A 15073-nucleotide genomic window follows, 5' to 3' on the forward strand; every position below is an offset into this window, starting at 1 on the left:
TCCTTGAAAACAAATAAAAAACAAGCATCATACATGCGCTAAAGATGCAACAGTAATTTTATACGATCCAATATAATTTTAATCCATCTTAGATCCATCTTGGATAATTACAAATTTCTTCACACATTATATCCTCTCCCTCACAAGCATAGAAAAAACTATATCCAGAAATACTTGCAATCGACGCTTAGATTGCTATTAATCTAATGATAAATCACTTTCCACCGCGTTTTATTGATCAGTATTCGACAGAAAGAAGAACGACTACGCGTTAGCCAGATGCGCGAGAAGCTCAGCTTTCCAACGAGTCCCATTTCAACTCTCCAAGACACCCAGAGACGAAGCTATCGACGATCGTATCGAGCCGCGCTCTCTCTGGATCGCCGCTTGAGCGCGAGCCGTCAATGGGAGCCGTTTGTTTACATCGGGCGAAGGAGGGAGCGAGAACGCGCGCAGCGACGGAGATCGCCTATACCGCGCGAAACCCGGACCTACCCTACTCTACTGTGCGTTGCGCCACTCGGACCGTGCGGCCCGTCCCCCCCACTCCTTCGCTCCGGCGCTCGGGCGATGCGGTGAGCGCGGCCGCCTCGTGCTCGAACGAACGTACAACCGACCACGCGCTCGTTCGCTCTTGCTTTACGAAAGAAAGATCCCGCGATTCCTAGCTCGATTACGCGTCGTGCTACGTCGATGGGGATTGCGCGGAAATTCATTGTTTCGCTTGCGGAACCGATTCTTTCCTACGAGTACTTCGACTGCAATCAATTTGCGAGCAGCAGTTCTTCTTCCGCATCGATCTGTCGAGATCGTTTATTTATTTATTTATTTTTTTAATAATTAATAAGGAAATTAGTAAAACTATGGGATTTTGGTATCTTTAGCTTGAGATGTGCCATTTTTGAAGTTTGATTTACCGTTTTCGCTACGCATCGGACGACACTTCAATTCGCTTTCACGTCTACTTTTCGTCGCGCAAAAACATTTATAATTCTGCATAGCCGAACCCCCACGTAGAGTTTGCGGGCAAACTCAGTCAGCGTTTCACCGGCAAAGTTTTCGAGCGTGGCATCCTCTTAATAAGTTTATACTTAATAAGTTAACGCGTTATTGCACTGCTCGAGATTCTCCCGTGCGAAAACTCTCACATCGCAAAATACTCGGCCGCATCTATCGGGGCGTTTGCCGAGCGCATTTATTGATTTCGCATTGCGGCCTCCACTCCAATCGATTGATCGCCGCCGTTATCAGATTGCAGGTCCTCCTGTCCTTCGAAATTACTTTTCTATCGATTTTGCGCTCGAGATGCGACGTCCCATTCTGTTCTCCCTTCGACTCGTTCCCCGTGACAGTTGTGCAATTGCTAAATTACATTTCGCCATTATCCACGGCCGGAGATGTTTAGATACGTCTAGATGTATCTAGAAAATGGATATCTGTGTAAAATATCGGTAACTTTTTCTCTCCCAGCGTTACGCAAAACTTTTTAACGAACGAAATTGAAAAATTTCCAGGTCGAAATTTCGATTCTCTACATCGCGACCCTTTAAATTCCGTTCCAATTTGGAGGATCAACGGAGGATCTCTCGAGATGTGCCACTGTATTGTGTTTTTTTTTTCTTACTTTTACAAATGGTTATTTGCTGTTATTAAGGCCGTTTTTATCTCGAACATCGAGAAGCTATCACACACACACACACACACACACACACACACACATGATGTAATAATTTTTTAAGATATAAAAAAATATCGCAATTCTCGGTATAATTTTCGATAAATGACGATGCTTGAAATATTTTCAAGGAACTACGTATTCTCTCGCTGAAGATCACGACGAATCTCTCTCTGACGTTTCTTCGACATTTGTCAATTGTTGCTCGAAGAGGATTTATTTAAGAATTATTTAATATTTCATCATTTCAATATTCCACCCCTACATTTAATGTTTACTCTTCATTTTAACAAGCTACGTATATGGCTGTGTAATTTATTCAACTGCATAGCACATGCGCGGTAAGCAAACGTTAAATTATAGCCGACTGCTGCTGCGTCCTGCGTCCTGCCCTCCGTCCAGGAGTCAACACTTGGCCGAGGATCGAATAACCGCGCATGGAAAAAGCGAGTCGTGTTAGAAATACAACACTGATGTCTGCGTATCAGCCAACGACACGATCGCCGAACCAACCAATTTTCCACACTTATCTATTCCGACCGAATCCTGATGACCGCCTTGTAGACGTGCAATGGTCCATAAATGTTGCTACCGTGATTTCTCGGCCACCGGATATGTCCGTCGCTCATTGGCGGCCGAAGACCGAATAGCCGCGTTATCTGCGATTCGAGTGTCTTTTTTTTTAGATCCTTGGCGGATCTGTAGGAGAACGAAGCAATCGGGAGCTCGATATTCACTAAGCGCTTAGTAAACAGCTTTTTCCGTTGAAAACGCGGCCATTGTTTTGATACTCTCGCAAACATCGCGTGTCCTTGCCCCGCGCTCGAGTTGTTGCTACATTCAGAGAGTTGCGACCACTTGCGTGCGCGACGCGACGTGAGGCACGCGTGTCGTCGAGTTAGGTTAGTTACGGCCGATTCTATCGAGATTGAGATCCGATTAAACGTTAATTTAATTTCAGTCTTTGCCTAAAACAGAGAACTTCAACTCGGCTTTAATCAGTGTTGCTAGTGACGTTAGCATTAGTCGTGGATCCCGTCGGGTGACGAAAACAACCAAACCTAACCTAACCTAACCTAACCTAACCTCGATCGGCTGCTGAAATATTTAATCGAGCTTGTCGCGTTGGCATCGCGATACTTAATACGCGTTTCTCCGATCGTATTTACGCGAGTGTCAGTGTGGTGTGCGGCCAACGTCATGACTGCTGGATGAGGGGACGCCAGGACGAGGACGCAGGACGACGCCGAAATGCAGCCGGCCGTGCATCGTATATCTCCAGGTACGTCTCGTGTCATTTATCGCGTGGAATATTCCCGACCTTACCGGAGATTTCTGTGTGCGTGTGACGAGCTTACCGCAATTGAGAAGATGCGAAATTTAGAATCTGTCCTCTACGCTCGGAATTCGTCCGGCCGTCCTTTGATAGATAACCATGGTTTTATAAATCTCTGCTTACTTGCTCACACGCTCATCCGTGGCACTTGCGCTCGCAACAAGAAACGTTGACGCGAACAGCCGCACAACGCTTCTCAAGGGCGAATCTCTTATTATCGACTGTTTTCGTCCGATCATAATTATAAGAATAAACAACAGCGGTCCGAGTCTCGCAAGAATGTTGACTCGCTTCTCCAACGATAGCGAGCACTATTTTGAATCTGTCGCGTGACATCTCTTTTCGCTCGTGTTTATCCTCATTCTTGTGCCGGAGCCAAGCATCAATTCCTCCACTCATATTTGCCCAACTGCTGTCTCGCTCTTACGAATTCTTCCTCCCTTTGTCTTTTTGAAATATCCAAATTCTATCGAAATTTCCAACGTCAATAAGGGGGAAAGATTGATTGGAGCGCTGTTGTGAAACCAGCAAATTTGTTACTTTATTGATCCATGTTAATTATGTAATATTTGCTTATCGCGGTTACTCCACAGTCGAGTATGCTGTATAATTAATACATCATTTATTGCGAGATAAAAAAATTAGCATGAAAAATATCGAGCTTATCAAAATATTAAATAACAGATACTTGAGCAGCTATTTTTCCGAGTCTCAACGCGTAGCAAGCGGCAGCGAGAGTGATTATTCGCGGCAACAAAGAGAAATATGAAGGGGGGAGGGTAAGACAACAGCCCGTACAGTGTTGTTTCTCTCGGATCTCCGGTGAGATCCTTCACGCAAGGACTCGCGCAAGGTTAACGTAGAAGCCGCGCCGGAATCACGTGGTGTGAAACGCGAAGCATTCTCAGCGAGAAACTCGCTCGAAAACTTATGCCGCTTAGCGAAGACAATGAAAAATCGCGGCACTTCCGCGTGCACTCGTGCGGCACTCTTCTCTCTCGGATAATTTTTTCAATTACTCGCTCTCAGCCCGGCAGGTGCGGACGGGTCGATAAAAATTGCCGGGGCCCGCGGCGAATGCTACTTCTTCAGACACGTTTACGGCCGATTCGCTCTTCTTTCGTGGTCGCACCGTGACTTGTTCTCTGTCGCCGGTACTTTCGAGAGGAATGCCGCATCCTTCGGAATTTTCCGCTACTCTAAACGCACCGAGCCAGAGAGAGAGAGAGAGAGCGGCGCCATTGATTTTGCGGCGCGGGTGTCTCGCGGAAACACGTGCGTCGCCGGCGATTAATCGGCGCGGAATCACGTCGATTGCGGGAATTCATTGAAATTTCAGGCGGCTCGCTCGCGCGTTTTCGGGGTCGCGAAGGCCGCGCGTTATTTGCGGCACTCGCGGTAAGTCGCGGTCGTCTCGCGTGCGTGTGGTCAGTATCACGAAGCACGTCGTCGTCGTAGGTCATGGGTAAGCAGCCGCCTCCCACCGCCTCCTCCTCCGCGACTCGTGACCGCGGTTCGCCGGTGTAACACACATTCGCATAGGTCGCGTAGGTCTCCGCACGCGAATCCACCCCTGCGCCGCCGCGTTTGTTTTCCTCCCTGCATCGCGCCGCGCCGCCTCGCGCGCCGCATATTTCATCAGGCCCTCCGCCCGCTGCGACCTTTGCCGCGGTTTCCTCCCCTTCGTCATGTCGCCGCTTCTCACTCCCATTATTCGTCTGTTGGTCCTCTGTTGGACGGGGCCTTCCTCGGTAAAGCTGCAGGTCGAGTGGGATCACAGTAGAGTACCAACGGCCAGATGGAAAAGTGGGCTCAAGGTTTCGACTTTTGGGTGTTTGGATTCCTTCAGCCTGCGATTCACTTCACTCGCTTCCATGGCGGACAATTGTGTCCCCTCACTGCGTGGTCGTCGCTCGCCTCGCGTTCCTCCCGAGGTGGACCCTGTTGCGGCGTCCGCGCGCTTGCCGCCACTTGATCGATTCCGCAGGACGTGGGTGTGCCATTCGTGCCACGAGCACGTGGCCGGCCACCCTCGTCCGCGTCTCGTCGCGGCGGCGTGCAGTCGCGATCGTGACTCGCCAGTCGATAATTCACGCTTCGCTCAGCGACGCGACGCTCGGCGCGAAGATCGACTCGCACGCCGGCGGAGCCCGTCGCTGCGCTTAATTGCGTGGTCGTCTTGATAATCGCGTCTAATCGGGGCCGGTTCACCAGTTGGAGAGAGCTGGACTCTCGCGTCGATGCGCCACGTCGGTCGTGCGAAATCGAGCTGTCTCGGCGGAATTCGGCGCGACTTGTCGGCGCGCTACTTTGAGACGAAAGGTGTTTGTTACTTGTGGCTATAGTTGCATGGTATAAAATAATTGTGGACAGCTGGTATTTTTTTATATACATATACAGGGTGTGCTCAGCGCGCAGCGCGTATATGTCGACTCATGCGTCGGGTAAAGCTGGGGAAACTGAGGAAAATGGTGCTGCAGCGAGCTTCGAGAGCAGGCACCGTCGCGACTGAGATGTTAATTAAGGAAAATCAGCGAACGAGCGCTCATTAGCGCTCGGAGCGGCTCAACCGCAAGATGTCTGATAAATCTATTGATGGTCTCTTGGCAACTCTTGCGCAGCGCTGGATAATGGAGGTGATACATTGTAACGCGCTGTTCAGCATTTTACGCACCGCCCGCCGTTGCCAAGAGATTATCGACAGATTCAGGCTGGTCGGATGAAACTTCGTCCGGGGAGCTCATTCGCCAGTTGTCTGCAATTGATTTTCCGCAATTCCGTAACGTTTCTCCGAGGACGGCTCGACGTCGCGCCGGGGAATCTTCGTCTCATGGTGGCGGTAGCTCGCTGCCATATTTCGTTTTTGGATTTTCTGCCGACGATTGCCTTTTTGTCCCCTCACGATTTATGTTTTCCGCACGACCCCTCTTTTGCAGATTATATGCGGCTCTTTGTAGCGAATTTGAAATGTTCCTCGGCGAGATAGTGGCGAGATAATGAGCACGTCCGATTGAATACTAATAATTTAAATGCGTTTTAAGCTGCTTTCACAATTTTTCACTCCAACAGCGCTTTAGTTCTTATTTGCCCCTTCCTTGAATTTATTTATTGTGCGTTAAATGTTATACAGAAGCTTTAAATCTTTTTAATCTTTTTTCTATTTATCTTTTTTCTTATCTCTTTTCTATTTATCGAGTTAATTTCTCAAAGATAATCGCGATTCCTTGCAAAATTATGCAGGACTTTGTACCCAACGGACGTAGTCGTGTCAGACATCCTATATATATATATAAACGCTAATTTTAATGACGACAACTTTATATATATATATATATATATATTGCTGCTGCCATTTTTTCCAATTGGAACAACGCGAAGATGTGATTGACGCAAGACTATAATTTTTATTCAGATTGACAATTGCTTCTTCCGGTGCGAAAACGAATCTATTATCGATCGCGGGCGATCTTGTACGGAAAGGGAAAAAGAAACGTGTATCTCGAGTTATCACGCGTTTGAATATCACTCGGAGTCCATTGTACTCCGTGCGATGTAGCGAGCGTTCATTAAAACATTGCAACATATTTTCCTCGTCTCGAATCTGCTATCTCTCGCTTCTCCGTTCCTCCGCGCGTCCGTTTACCTTGCCGATCGACTGCGCGAGCGAGAAAGGGAAAAGAGAGGAGGATAAATAAGACGGAAGTCAGGCAGTATCTGATAATAATAATGGAATAAAAAGCGGACCGCCCCGGGGAGGAAATTGAAGGGGAAGATAAAGCAGCCCCCTCATCTCGACCCGCTTCCCGTTTTTCAATATTTCCTCTCGCGCCGTCTCCAGCGACTTCGTCGTCGTCGTCATCGTTGTGACTGCAGTTGGAAATTCTCACTCGTACTGCTCGACGATATTCATCGCTTCGCTTCTTTTTTTTTTCATTTTTCTTTCCACTTATCCTCGGATCGCGACTGCGTAGTTTCTCTCTCTCTCTCTCTCTCTCTCTCTCTCTCCCTCTCTCTCTCTCTCCTTTTCTCTCTCCCTCTTTTTTCTTCTCGCGAGCCGCGTCGATACTTCGGACGTGATTGATCGCCGTTATTACTTCCTGCGAATCATCGTTTATTATTCAATGACAGGCGAAGTTCGACGTACCGCGCTGCGAATCATCCCTCGAATTTCCGCGTCGCTATTCTCAGCCGGCTCTCTCCCTGAGAAGGGGGCTGGATACTTTCACCATCTTGAACTACAATTTCTCCCTCACTCGACGTGCGACCCGCGCGCGCGCGCGCGCGGTGCACGTCGAGCGGTCTCCCAATTAATTCCGTAATCACTTAGCGCTCGCAGCGTATTCCCTCTTTCTAATTACCGCCCCCCGCGCGCTACCCCCGCCCCGCGTTCTCCGCCCTCCGGCGCGGGTGAGGGATGAGCGTCGGCGTTTTCGGCGCGCAAGTCGACGAAGGAGGCGCTCGCGTCGATAGAACCACGAGAGAACGGCGCCGTTCCTCTCCGTCGCTCTTTCGCTCTCCGTCTTTCTCCGTAGCACACATTCTGTCTCTTTCTCTCTCTCTCTCTCTCTCTCTCTCTCTCTCTCTCTCTCTCTCTCACCGCCACCGCCACCGCCAACCTCCTCTCTCTGTCTCTCCGACTCGCTTCGCGGCTCCCATCCGTCCGCGGGTTTACGTCCGCGGCTGGCCTGCAGCCACGTTGGCGAGCGGTTCCTCGACGCGTCTCTTCTCGCAGACCACCCCTTTCGACCCGCTAATCCCGCCGTTCATTCGGCGGATCTTCCCCTTGTGCGCGCGCCCTCCGGCATTCCGCGCGCGACTCCGCTCGCTGCACAAAGGCTGCCTCGGCGAGGAGGCTGTCCGCTCGTTCTGCCCGTCGAGTGAAAACGTCGAAGCGCGTGTCGCTCGCTCGCTCGCTCGCTCGCTCTCGTCGCCACGATCGACCACCGATGGCCGATCATGCCGACGATGTGAGAAGGAGGAGGAGGTGGCGCAGGAGGAGGACCAGCGGGTGTGTAGTGCGTGTACTGCGAGCGGCCATGTGCTCCCGATTGATCCACGAGCGGAAAGCGACTCGGCGCCGCGCAGAGTTGTCGCGTTGCCGCTCCGCCTGAAAAACGCGCCGCTCGCGTGAATGACGGCGAGCCCCCGCTGGCGGCTGGTGTCGTCGGAGCGAAGCCGACGGAGAAGTCGTCGCGCGCTGCCCCTGGCGGCGATCAGCGCCGACGGAGATGCCGACGAAGATCGTGCCGGGACGATGAGGAGAGACGCGCCGCCGTGACTCGAATATCGATTGCCGTCGATGTGGCTTTAAGTAATCTCGCGAGATGTGTGCGCTCACCGCGACGCCACGGAGGAACGGAGCCGCGGGGGGAGGGAGGGAGGGGGACAAGGACTCCGGCAGGAGGAGCGTCGCGTCGCGTCGCGTACGTCGCGCGAGTGCCGAGCGTGTGATCGTCGTGCCGAGCTTCGCTTCTGTCTGCTTCCGGCGAGCGCGACGTCCGTCGTCGTCGTCGTCGTCATTGTCGTCGTCGTCGTCATCGTCGTCGTCGTCGTCGTCGTCGTCGTCGTCGTCGTTCGAGTCGGAGAGACGAGTCTGGCAGAGTGCTCGCGGCTCTCCCGGCGATGCCTAATGCGGACGAAAGGAAGAAGCCGACTCCGAGGCGAGTCCCTGCGCGCGCGGCTCTCGCGAGCGACTTGAGCGGCAGTGATACGAGTCGAGCTTTCGAGCGACGACGAGCAACCCGGCACGCTGCTGCACGCCGCGTGGCTGCACGGGCGACGCTCGCTGCTAAGCCGAGCCAAGCTGAGCCGAGCCGACTCAGCGCGCCCATTGTTTACATGTTTCTCGGCCCGCAGGAGGCGACGAATATCGACGCGAAGCGTCGTTAACGGAAAGCCGGACGACGTCGAGCGAGACGCGCCGGAGAGTTTGAAGAAGAACGTTTCAAGCTAGAGCCAGTCGAGAGAGGAGGATAACGAACCCTTTGAAGTTTGGAAGCCATCTGACGCGCGATCAAGCCCCTCGAGGTGAGGCCGAAGCGTCTTGAAGTTACTCGCGTTTTCGAGCTACCGTGGATTTTTCAAGCGACCTCCTTTCGACCCGGAGAGAGAGAGAGAGAGAGAGAGAGAGAGAGAGAGAGAGAGGATCCTCGGGATACCTCGTATCAACTGTCGTTACGTCTGTCCGATCGCCGTCCTCAGAGCGAGGCTGTGTAATATTTCGCCTCGGGTCGAGCTAACGTCTTTACGGAGACGCGCTTAAAGGGGTCCTCGATTTAATTGCCCGGCCGGGCAGGACAACGAGAGCGAAAGCGAGAGAGAGAGAGAGAGAGAGAGAGAGCGGCCGAGAATCTTCCCTGAGGAAATTTCAATGCCGAGTTTGGATTGCCATCGCGCGATCGCGAGCTTCATTTGAGGAGCGTTCCGCCTGTCAGGTGTCACATGTCTGCGTAATGAAAATACCTGGGACCTAACGTTGGTCGCCGAAGAGCGATAACGAGCATTCGAGCACTCGACTCGTGCGCGACCTCCTCGCGGAAGGTGCTCGACGCGGAAGGTGATCGCCGGAACGAGCGGCGGGACTCCTCGGCGCGGAACGGGAGAATCCACGCGATCGGCATTTACTTGGCGCGACGATCTCGCCGGAGAGCTCGGTGCGGGCTCTTCGAGAGGTGATTAATATCGCATGGCCCGTCCCCCACCGCCGGATTCCGCTGGATCTTGCCGCGTGTGTCCTTTGAAAGAGGGATCAATACTCATTTCCCGGATCCGATCCTCGGGAATCGCGCGCTGGCATCGCGCGCGAGAGTTCGCCGACTCGCGCCGGCACACCGCTGAGTCTCGTCCTCGTGAGTGAAGGCGACTGAAAGAGAGAGAGAGAGAGAGAGAGACAGAGAAAGAGAGAGAGAGAGAGACGGAAGGAGGAAGAAAGATAGAGAAGACGAAATGCGACGCAAGGTCGGCGAGACGTTCGCCGGCCGCGAGCGCGCGGCGAAGAAGCCGCGCGATGGATCTTCGCCTTCGCGACTCCCGACTCTTCTCGCCGCCGTAGGAGATTGCCGTAGGACACGTCGCCTGACCAAGTTATCGAGATGTAACGAGAAGACGACGGCGACGAGGACGACGACGGCGACGGCGACGGTGACGACGACGACGAGCGGACTTGACGTCGCTCGTGACGTGTGACGAAGTGTGCGGCCGTGGTCGCGCGCGCAGGCCTGCAGCAAAGCGGACGAGACTCTCGACGTGACTCGCAAATCCGGGGAACGTGAGAAGTCGCAATCGCGAGCAATCGCCGGAGAACGAAGATGGGCCAGGATTGGTGCGCGCGTAGACGTAAGCGCTCGAGCAGCGGTTGCTGCCCGTGCGGACCACGTGTTCATCCCTCAAGTAGGTCAGTGAGCCAGCAGACGTCAGATATTAATGTAGCGAGAGTGCGTTCCGCGGTGCTTACCCGCCCCGCTAGCTCCGCGCGGCAGCGCCAGCGATAGTTGCCAGATATATTTTTAGCACGCCGAACTTTGATGCGCTCCGAGCGGCAGGAGGAAGAGAGCAAGAGAGAGCGAGAACGAGCGACAGAGAGGGAGAGAGGCGGGGGGAGGAGGAGGAAGGAAGAGAAAGAGAGAGTTGGGCGCGGAAGAGCCCGATGCGAGAGTGCTCGCCTTCCTCGCGTATCTGGGCTGAACGGGGCGACGGGGGGGGGGAAGCTCGCGAAGGAGTCCGCGCTCGTGCGTATTTACAATTTAAGCCCGAAAGCTCATTCTCCCCTTCTCCCTCTCTCCCTCCCTCCCTCTCTCTCTCTCTCTCTCGTCCCTCTCTGTCTCCTTCGTGTTCGCTGTCCCTCTTCCTCTGTCTTTTTATCTCTCTCTCTCTCTCTCTCTCTCTCTCTCTCCCTCTCTGCCGCGAACCCACTCGCGTGACAGCCGGCAGCGTTGCGAGCCTCCTGTGTCGCGCTAACGAAGCTATAAGTTCGCCGCTCGATAAGATCAAGCGGGCGAGATGCACGAAGACGATAATTCCGGGGAAGGCTTTTCCCGGTGAAACGCAGCCCCCGTTAATCTCGAGGTTCGAATATTTCACCGCTTAGCCTCGTAGAGCGCGTGCGGTTTTTCTCTTCTTGCCCGTTTTCCTCCTCTTTCTCGAGCGGCACGCTCGTTTACGTGATTCATTTGTTAGGAGCGCGCGTAGTCGCTCGTCCCTTGATGTACCGTGCCGGGCCTTGGACGGCTGTAAGATTATTACCTTACCGTGAGGTGCTGCGAAACGAGTGCGAGAGTGCAAAACTATCAAAAGGAGAGAAGGAGCGAGAAGGCGAGGGAAGGAGAGGAAACGTCGATGTACAAGTTCAGCAGCAACGTCGCAACTTCCGCCTCGCTTCGCCGGCGATTCGTTGCGACAGCATTGCGTACACGTTGCAGCAGAAAAAGCGTGTCAAAGGTCAATACCATTCGTCGGCTCGCGCTGCTAGCGGGCGGCGTTGACGTATCGGGGGAATACGCGACGCTTCGCGTAACTGCGAAAATGCACCCCCGCGACTTCCGGCGATTCCATTCCGGGATGGAGAGGAAATTCGCGAAGATCGGCGGATTAACAAGAATTCATTTGGCCGTAATGAATTTTCACGCGTGCGCCGGGAAACGTTGCGGAAATCCTCCCTTTGCTCCGGCAAGCGACCGATTCCGCTCTTATTCCGCGAACGTTAATTGCGTTCCCGTTAATGGGTGGATATTATTTCTTCAGTCGTTACACACACACACACACACGCGCGCGCGCAGACGCACTCTCGCTTTCGCTCTCGCTCTCCGTCTCTCTCGCCCCTTCGTTTCACAGCAGGAACTCCGCTCGCGTGTGCGATTTCCGCAGCCGGGCGTCTCCATCGTCGCGCTTTGTAGCGCTGGAGAAACACGTGGCACGCGAGAAGAATATTTATCGATTTATCGATCCGCGACGGAACGGTGTCGGATATCGAGAGCACCGGAGCGATCTATTTTTGTAATGCGTCACGTACTCGCGCGTCTCGCTCGCTCGTCAGCAAATCAGTCATTCGGCCAATCAGCCAGTTGCCGCGGAAGAATTTCGCAGGACCGCTCCAAGTACAGCGCGCAGACTGCGATTTGGATTTCCAAATTCGTCCCGAAGTTGGTTATATCCGATCGCGATATCGAATCGGCAACGCCGTTCTTATTGCAAACGATTGCTTCTGAAATTGACACAGAAATGCTACGGAAACTCGCGCCGTTCTTCCGCCCGCATAGAAATTGCTCCGAATTTTTCCAGATACAAAGGTAGATTGAGATTGGACTTGAACTTCCGCCGGAATTGGTTATCCGATTGCGATATCAAATCGCAAGCCCCCATCCTCGCCCCAAACGTGGCCTCTTTGTCCGCAATCGACACGGAAACGCTGTGAAAACTCACGCTTTTCTCTCAGTCGATAACTTTTTCGGTTTCATCAAGCGATTTTGGCACTTTGCAGTCGGGTGATCCGCGGAGGTCACGCGGTTCCACGGCTTGCAATTTAGCGTAATCCGAAGCGCCCGAGGGATGTTTCCGCGTGGAACGAAGATGAAGACCCGGAAATATTAGGTTGATGCACAAAAATAATTGCGGTTTTTATCATTTTAAATTTGACGCCGAGTTTTCTAGTTAACGTTATTTTTTCCAGAAATCTATCTCGTAGGAATAAACAAGCTTGTTTCCCGTTGGGAGAGATGTATGCGGACCATGCCAATGCAATGGTCTTCGTTATCGTTCATTAAATATAATTTTTAACTGATATATACGCGTCTCTATAATCGATACGTCGAAACCGCACTGATTCTTGCAGCAACCTAATAAAATTTCAACATAGACGGGGAAACTCTGGAAGAATATCGGGAAACTTTAGCTTTCTCAGAGAGTCGCTTAGAGTGCTTGTGTGAAACTCCATCACCTTCAGCTTGAATCCGCGTGGATTTCGCGAGATCAACCGACTGTGTTGCAATGCTGACGTTGTTCAGCATAATGAAGACCCAACCGAGATCTCCGGAGGGACCCGGTCTCTTACCCAGAATCCCATACGTTAGAGAAATTGTCTATAAGGGTTAATCACCCTCGTCGCGTCGCGGCACAGCTCCGAGCGCGTCGAGGCTGAGACGAGAGTGAGACGCGCAGATCGTCGCGCGACATCTCCCTCGCCGTCAGCGTTTCGCGCGGCGCGTTGCAAAAACGCGCTCGAAAATTCCTCCCGCGGGTCGGACATCGCTCGGATGACCGGGAACGACGTTCGGCGCCGCCGAGCGCAGCGGCTCGTGTATGCAATTTCCGTGCGGCAGGAGAGAGAGAGACAGAGAGAGAGAGAGAGAGAGGGAGAGAGGGAGAGAGCGCGCGGCGGAGTGGCATTGAAAGAAAGCCAATTTGGCGCAAAGGTCTCGGCGGCTCGACCCGAAGCTGCCGCGAAATGTTAACGCCGACATTAAAGCGCCGTAGCACGTAACGCATGACGTTGGACGCGCGCTCGCGCGACTATCTCGCGCGGACACGCGAAACTGTGTTGGCGCACGTCAGCCGGCCGCTCGAACACGGGCCGTTACGTTTTGTCCTCCATCCGGCATTTCGCTCGGGCACGAGAGCAAACGAGAAATTAGGTCGACTTGATTGCGCGATAATTGAGAGGCCGATTAAATGGCGAGGTAAACGAACAATCGGCCGGCTAGACGATGCGCCGCGCGCCGTCCTCGTGCACAGAAGGAAGGTTAATCTAATAGTTGTACAATAGCGCGGCACGTCGACGTCTCGGTGCACACGTACATATATACACCAAACGGGAGACAGAGAGAGAGAGAGAGAGAGAGAGAGAGAGAGAGAGAGAGAGGAAGATAATGCCGATTGTCTCCTCGACATCACGAGCTTCCAAGGGGCGATTTTTATTTTCGACGCTTCGTCCGTGTGGTTAATTACTTTCTGGCTTGGTTCTTGACTCGATAATCACGTTGAGTGAACCTGAAGGAACGGTCGCGCGGTTGCCGGAAAATCGCAATAGGCATCTCTTCTTCGTGTCGTAATATAGTCGTTTAACTGTTCGGGGTCGCGATATTTTCGGCAAAGTTGTTCACTCGTTGACGTTATTAACGCGCTGACTGGTCACGATGACCGATGTCTACAACCGGGTCTTTTTAATTTATGTGCCACATTTTTCCATGATAGACACGGAGAGAAAAATGCTTGGCTGGAGCGAAATATGAACGACTCGGGAATTCCAACCGAGAGTACCAAAATTCTCTCTAAGCCCCTCTCAATGGGAAATCTTGACAATTTAGATCGGATTCTGACAACTTGGAGCGGAATTGCTGAATCGTTCGTATTTCATCAGAAAATTGTTTCACCCAACCGGACATTTTTCTCCATGCGTCGTTATAAATCTTATAACCTCTTCTACTCTGGAATTATTGATGCATTGCCTCCGGCAAATTTTAATGATAGTGTTTTTGAATTTTCCGCGATCACACGTTTCAATATGTTGTGGCCCTCCATGGTGGCTAACATCGTCGCGTCTCTCTAATTTACGGAGGAAAGGACAGTTCGATCGAATTAACGTGACGATGAGCAAACCAAACGCGTTTCGGCTGAGCCTCAAGAGCCAGAAATTCGCTTCCCTTCAGCCAGAACGCGTTCGAATCGCGTTACTCCGACCAATCTTGCTTCCTGCGTGTAACGCGTGTAACCAACTGCGTGTAACAAATTAAATACACGGTCGATGAAGAGGCGCTGAAGCGAGCCGACAAATATACACGTCGTCAATTGCATCCCTTCACCGCGTTGAAATAATCGGCAGTCGACATATTGTGATAACTGTAAGCTGTCATAGAATTATGCAACATGTTCCGTGAAAAATCCGGCAACCTTCGCGTGAGAACTCTGCTCTCCTCGAGAGCAAACTCCACCGATTGGGCTGAAGCAACCCTGACCGGCGGCGGTCGCGCGTGACGCGCACGAGAGAAAGAAAAAGAGAGAAAAAGATAGAACAAGAAAGAGAGAGGAAGAGAGCTCAACGGACAAATATGATATCACAGAAATAAACAATA

The 15073-nt window shown here is 52.3% G+C and overlaps 1 protein-coding gene across 7 annotated transcripts in view; it reads left to right on the top strand.

The window, feature by feature from the left end:
• dnc (phosphodiesterase dunce) overlaps window positions 1-15073 on the top strand; it is a 302091-nt gene that overhangs the window by 132034 nt on the left and 154984 nt on the right. The window contains exon 1 of one of the 7 annotated variants that reach the window (XM_019842327.2): window positions 10153-10404. The exons of the other annotated variants lie outside the window; for them this stretch is intronic. Within the exon in view, the coding sequence (XP_019697886.2) occupies window positions 10319-10404 (86 nt within the window). The 5' untranslated portion in view covers window positions 10153-10318. Of the gene's footprint in view, window positions 1-10152; window positions 10405-15073 lie in introns of those variants that run through there. 7 annotated transcript variants of the gene reach the window in all.

Source organism: Harpegnathos saltator, unplaced genomic scaffold, assembly GCF_003227715.2.
Source record: "Harpegnathos saltator strain DR-91 unplaced genomic scaffold, Hsal_v8.6 scaffold139, whole genome shotgun sequence".
In the NCBI taxonomy this organism is placed as follows: domain Eukaryota; kingdom Metazoa; phylum Arthropoda; class Insecta; order Hymenoptera; family Formicidae; genus Harpegnathos; species Harpegnathos saltator.